A 7,095-nucleotide genomic window follows, 5' to 3' on the forward strand; every position below is an offset into this window, starting at 1 on the left:
CCAGTATTGCTGTAAAAGAAGAGGATAAACAGAAATGTCCTGTCACTGGTGTGCTGGACTCCGTTCCTCCTTAGTGCTGCTCTTCAGCTAATACAAAGGAGTTCACTCATCTTAGAGAAACATTAATCATTTTATGAGATACTGACAGATGAGACACAGTTCAAATAGATTTCATAGGTGTATAGGTTTCCAAACCAGGTGTGTTGAATAGTATCTAAGCAGCACACAGTCAAGTACATTTCCTGACCGAGGTCCTCTCAACCCAACCAAATCAAAGGAAAAGAAAACTGTTCACAGCATTGGCACTCTGACTCTACACTCCACAGACATAATCAGCAAGTAAGTGTTTCTCAGTTCTCCACTCCCACCAAACTACTACCCAAAGAGGCTCCTGAAGCTTACTCCAAACAGGCACATTGGCTGGAATTTAGCATCCAACAGTCATCCCTGAGTGAGTGGAAATCAGATGGAAAGATCAGTGGAATACATTTCTCACACAGCAATGGCTAGCTTGAATTACCGGAGAGAGAAAGCAGAAAGGGGATTGGGTGATTGCGCATCATTCAAGTCTTGTCCAGCCAATCAGGTCGCTTGTGAGGCTTGCAGGTGTGAATGTCCACAGTGTCCTCACAGTCTCTGCACTCCACTGCACAGCACCACCTGAACTTACACTCACACTTAGTGATGTGTTTGATGCGAGTAGTGTCGTAGCCACGCCCACAGCACATGACCTCACAGCCGTCCATTCCTCCAGAGGACTTGTTACACACCCGTCCTGCTGTGCCCAGAGAACCTAGGTTATAGGACATAGGGTGGTCAGGCTTTATTGTACACTGTCTGTTGTAGACTAAACCCAGTAGCATTGTTCCAGGATAGAGTGAAATTAAATTATACTGGAATTTTATGGAGGAATTAATAAACTAAGAAAGAAAAGAAAGAAAGAAAGAAAGAAAGAAAGAAAGAAAGAAAGAGAGAGAGACTTGTGCCATTGTTGGCCATGACTTCTTACCCTCCGTCAAACTGTGGTTATGATGGTTTATGTGAAACCCATTCTGTGGATTCTGTGATCTGAAATAAAGGTCATGGCTAACCCACCTGTGGTCCGGTCCATAAGACAGTAGTCCGGGGAATGTTCCACATACACTAGATTATTCTTGGTTGTTCCTTTAAAGCCTTTGTTGGCCACAGTAAACCCTGTGCCATCCTGGTTCATGGTGACCTCAACTGCAGTGTTGTACTTTTTTCTCAGGTAGTCTCCCGTCCGTCTGAAATCAGACATGGCCAGCCAACAGGTCCTTAAGGCGCATGACCCACTGACACCATGACACTTGCACTCCAGTTTCATGAAGCGTTTGACTGCCTGAAGCAGAAATGGATTTGATCAATGCCAGTGTGAATGGGTACAACCCAGTGAGAATGGAATTACACATTTAAGTTCAGTCGAGCTGACGATTGCTCTGTGCAGACTCAGATTATAAAAATGTTGATCAGAAAGGATGGAAGAAAAGGGTGAAATTACAGCAAATCACTGGTTAATACAACCACTCTGACTGGCCCTCACAAATGTGGCCTCTTTATTATAGTCAAGCTCTTTCTGACTGCTTATTACCTAAGACATACCAGTGCTTAGCCATAGCCATGAACTGTTCCTATAGCATTTCTTGAACCAAGGTGTTGCTTTATCATTGATTAAAGCTCAGGCTTGCTTTGATTCTTTGTCCTGGAATCAGCGATAGGTACAGTGTAACATCCAAATGCTGGGTTATGGTGTAAAGTGATAAATGAAATGTAACAGCAGAGAAAAACAGCTGGAGATGTTTTGTCCCTATAGGATCTTCAGTTAAAGTTCTTAACTTTGATCTTCTAATTGTCTGGGATTTTCTAACTATATTGCTGTATGTGGAGGTGAATATGACCAAGCTTGACCACAGGTAAGTCCTCTGGGTTTGTGTAGCATGTTTAGGACAAACTGTGAGCTCTAACTCTGCCATCACTAAATCTGATTCTAACTGTGAGCTCTAACTCTACCGCTAGCTGCTATCAGTTTGATCCACAGAGGTTCTCTCACCATTCTCCCACAGCGGTTATTGTGGAGGTTCATCAGCGCTCGTGCATCTCTGACCGTCCGCTCCCTGGCATCCACAAAGGCCTTGGCAAACTTTATGCCATAGTTAATATTATCACTGCAACCACCCCAGTCAAAGTCACCTGCATCATCACTGGCTTTGCCCCGTTTCTGACTGTCACAGTTACATGTTTTGAGCTCCCCCTGGCTGCAGGCTCTGGTAATGGCATAGACAACACCTGCAGAGGAGACTGCATACACAAATGCTGCCTCACGACTGCCTGAAACCAAGAGACAAGGTGGATATGTTATGAGTCATGGATAACCACTTACTTACACAGTAATTACAGAGTAATGATGCAAATTAACATGGCCACATAAGTCCTCAAGGATATGGGACAGGCTCATATGTAATAAGATCATTGTAGAGTCATATGGAACAAGATCATTGTAGAGTCATATATGTAATAACTTCATTATAGAGTCATATGTAATAAGATCATTATAGAGTCATATGTAATAACAGCATATGTAATAAGAGCATTGTAGAGTCATTTTTAATAAAAACATTATTGAGTCATGTAATAAGATCATTATAGAGTCATTTTCAATAAGATCATTACAGAGTCATATGTATAAGAGCATATGTAATAATATCATTACAGAGCCATATGTATTGAGAGCATATGTTATAAGAGCATTATAGAGTCATGTAATAAGAACAGTTGGAGAGGACAGAGAGCAGACTGTCTAAGTTTTTTCTCGTTTTTGTCTCATGAGTGCTCAGTCCAGTGTACTACCTAATCATGCCCATCTACACCCATCTTTCTCTCTCAGTGCACAAGCTACACTCCAAACCTGCCGATCAGGTGTCTTTGCTTGTTTGCTGGTACTTCAATAAATGTGTGTAACTGGATGCATAAATGTTAATTCAAATCTAGTTTTTCCAGTTTTTCCATTATGTGCCCTATAATGTCAGACAACAGCCTGTTAACCAAACATGGCTGCTGTGTCATCCATCTGAATGCCAATCTAGGTGAGACGACTCTGTCTCACGAGCAGGTCAGTCAGAGTGGTGTGTCCTACTGTTGATCACCTTGTCTGTGACTTTCCCCCGTTTCTCTAACTATTATCTTCATCTTTTGCTTCCTTTTTTTTGCTGGATACTATGCTTAGCCACAGGAGGCCACATTCTTGTATGTTTGTCTGTGTTTGGATGAGCATGGTCTCAGTCGTGAAGGGTGTTTTTACTGGGGTAGAGGGCAAGACTGGGGACACTCAGGCCTTGCTTGCCCCCCTTTGTTTTTACTCCTCCTCATGCAGAGCCTGACTCACAGTTAAATGTCAGGAAGAAAGGCTTTGTCTGTCTGCCAGACTCGTCTCCCCAAATATTTACAACTCTTATTACTGTTTATACATCCACCATGTAGATCTCCTCCACTTGCTACTTGTATTTGGAGAATGTCCACTTTCTCCCCAAACCGTTCCTCATTCTTGGAAAGACAAGATCAGATTCTTTGCTCCCCACCCTCAGACAGATTTGTTAATCGTCTATGGCAGTTCACAGCAGAAGCTGGTCAACCCCCTGCTTTAGTGTCTTTAGACAATGTGAGGCAGTTCTTCATTGTTTTGGTCTTTGCCAACACTGATAAGATTAACTGCTTATTCAACCACCCAGTTAGTAAGTATCAAAACACAAACACAAACAAACACACACACACACACATATAGAGAGAGCGAGAGAGAGAGAGAGAGAGAGAGACAAAGTCAGATGTACGTACACAGACACAGACACACACACACACACACACTTACTGTGCAGTATGACACGACCAAACACACTGTGGTCGCGTTCGAGGGTGCTGCAGTTCCAGCGATGGTGGCGGAACTGGTGCTGGCACTCTTTGATCCACTCCTTACTGCCCTCCCCGATACACTGCATGAGGTCAGGGTGTCTCTGGCACAGCTGCCTCTGCTTACTGACCAGACCAGGAATGTTGTCACATATGACCCGTGCCCCCAGCGCCCCAATGTACCTACATACGATAGAGTCACACAAACCAGTCAACACAGTTCTATCACTTTACACTTTACTGCACCGATGGAAGGGTCTATGCATCAAAATTGTCCATGCCTTGAAGCACCAACAGAGAGCTGTAGAGGAAGTTATGACAAAGAATTGAGTTTCTGTCCTGGAAAGCTGTGGGAACCACCCTTGAATCACTGAAAAGTCTGGAATTGTGAGAAAAATCAAAGTGCAAAATAAAAATCAAACTTCTTTTTACCAAAAGACAAGGAGATCTGATTTCTAATGAACCTGATAAGGGTACTTTCCTGAGCATTACATAAGGTAAAACCTCTGTGTGGGCTGAAAGAACAGAGAAGTCACGCTGACCTCCCTCCTGTCAAATACCGAGAGAATCCGTCATAACAATGCTTGTGTAGTGTTCACAGAGCTTTGTCTCTTGCCCGTTTTCATTATCAGCTAAATCATTTGTGCCGGGGCGGCGGTCAAACTAAGTCGGGGCTCAGTTTTCCATTCCTCTTATGGCTGTCTCCGGCCATATTCTCCTCCAGCGACCATACAACTCTTCTCCGCACGCCCGTCGTGTTTATCCCTGACTTTCACTCATTCTTGCACACGCGTACGCCGCTCCCAAGCACCCCTCTCCAGCCTCCTACGTCCGAATTGGGAAAGAGTGCTAGTTTTAAGCCAAAAACGCGCTTCGCGTAAATTATTGCAGCGATGACAACAATCCCCAACTGTATAAATTACTGAACGAATGGGGAGAACTATCTTATGCTGGCCTAGGCTCACTGGGCTCCTGACCAAACCGCTTAAATGTTAAACGTACAATGTGATATATTCACTTCATTACTGAGGGCGAAGGAGTCAGTTTGGTTATTTCAGTGTGATCACAAGCGCACCATTTCCTGCTAGGGAAGTCGGTTTTATGCATTCTATAGTGAGAAACGAGTTTATCAGCGGTGAGACGTTCGCTGGAGGGGCTTTTTAATTGAAAGAACCACGGCAACGGATTAAAAGAGAACTGGAGTAAGCCTATTTGCACAGCTGTATGCAGGCATGGGGTAGGCTGCGACGTATTAGACTATCATTGAGATGATAGCAGGGTGTCTGTGCGCGCTGTCGATAATGGAGGAAACAAGCAGAGAGGGGTTTGCCATTAACACCAGGAAATCAGTGTATCTTTGGGTTCAGTCTGTCCTGTTAGGAGTCAGTGGATAATCAGTCTGTTGTTACACAGCAACGACTACTAAGAATGCTGACCTGAGATTTTCGGGCATTTAGCATAGCACAGTACCTGGTGGTTTAATTCCACACATTAGTCTGTGTGCAGCCTAACATTGTGTCGGCGCATCATGCATTAAGATAATTACCACTCGTTGAGAAACCACCTGTGCGACATCACACTCTCGTGCACCGCTGAGCCTGCCCGCATGCTATGGTTGATAAAGATGGTTAAAGCCCCCCTTCCCTCCCCGTTCTCCCATTAATCTTAAATGGCAGAACTTAAGTGTTGCTTTGGGATCTGAATTCATTGACTGGTGTCAAACGCAAACTTAAACGCAACCATTTCATGCTCTATCATTAAAGTCTCGTTTTGTCTTCCACCAGTTATACTTTGATGATAAAACAAGCCCACAACTCTTACACAATGGATTGCAGTGTCTTTAACTCGATAATTCATTTAATCTATCCAGACAGCTTGTTTAAAGGATAAGTCTTGATGTTTATGAATCAAAGATTTAGGCTGTCCCATCCGACTTCGTTGTTTCAGGTTTCACAGTCTGATCAATATCGCAAAAGCATAATTCTGTCTTATTCTGTCTTTCTGACAAGAACATGATCGCTCGTATTTAGTCTAAAGTTGTGTCATTATGGTGTTTTAACAACATTACGTTTTAACAAGTTACTTTGTCTCCTGATTATAACTCTAAGCATAGCTTCAGGAGCTAGGAGACGCGCATCATAGCAAAAACAAAAAACACACAAACAAACCCTGAAATCTTGAAGACAATGTAATGAGAAGCTTACCACCAGGATGAATCCGCACGTGGCGTGAACACAAGCAGTAACAAAATAAAGGACAAGAACATCCTTGACGAAGCGAGAGTGAAATAGGTTGGGCGGCAGGATAAAGTTCCATTTCGGAGAAGTTGTCTCGAGACAGTCCGCTCCTGCAGGTTCCCCCAGGCGCCTGAAGAAGAGGGAACTTTTTCCGATTGGAGCATCTCCGCAAAAAGTGGACAATTTATAATAGCCTAAACAAACAAGCGGTACTAAAATTGCTGTCAGTTTTGCAATTTGTTTTATTTTTGGACTTATATAGCCTATACATGTTATCAATGTATTACATATTGATTTAAACCAAAAAAAAAAAATCATGATCTGTCGATTTGTGTCTAAGCCATCACTCTAAGCTATAATTGGCTTGTGTTTTGGTGCCGAGTTCTCAGTCCCGCGGCGGAGAGATTCTCAGATTGTTCCTTCCGTGGAGACAAACTTCACATTTGGACCAGAGTAAGACATCATCTACTGTATACCGGAATAAACATAAAACCTAAACGACGTGTGGGGGCTGGCGGGAGCGGGAATTAATATTTTCTGTTCTCTATTATCTCATTGGGTGGAATCAGCAGAGTGCAGCGAGACCCTCTCCGAAGATGAAAGAGGTTAAATGTATAATGCGTTTTTTCACGATGAGTCACAAAGCGATGTCGCTTCATTTCGATACATCCGTTAATTAAATGATGAGCGGCATTTTACTGGGGACATAGCAGTAACGTTGAGCCCTATGTGATTGTGACTCTGATGTCCACATATGTCTGATATACTATATCTATTAGGTAACCTTTTATGCTGATACAGCTTTGTGTAGCCTCAAAAGGTATTAGTATGCGGGCACCAGCTTATACAAGTCTATATATAGCACAATGAAGACATTCTGTGTCAAGACGGATCCTATTACTCGTTTATTTTTAGTATATGACTTTAGTATATGACGTTG

General features: G+C 43.0%; 1 protein-coding gene across 1 annotated transcript; it reads right to left on the bottom strand.

The window, feature by feature from the left end:
* Window positions 1–563: 563 nt before the first annotated feature.
* Window positions 564–6,190, bottom strand: wnt2ba (wingless-type MMTV integration site family, member 2Ba). Its single transcript, XM_030776483.1, has 5 exons — window positions 6,123–6,190; window positions 3,881–4,101; window positions 2,069–2,346; window positions 1,096–1,360; window positions 564–793 (listed from the first exon to the last, which is right to left on the bottom strand). Exons 1-5 carry the CDS (start codon window positions 6,182–6,184, stop codon window positions 564–566), a joined length of 1,056 nt encoding a protein of 351 aa, XP_030632343.1. The 5' UTR covers window positions 6,185–6,190.
* Between the last annotated feature and the right edge of the window lie 905 nt (window positions 6,191–7,095).

The sequence above is a fragment of the Chanos chanos genome, chromosome 6 (genome assembly GCF_902362185.1).
Source record: "Chanos chanos chromosome 6, fChaCha1.1, whole genome shotgun sequence".
Taxonomy (NCBI): Eukaryota; Metazoa; Chordata; class Actinopteri; order Gonorynchiformes; family Chanidae; genus Chanos; species Chanos chanos.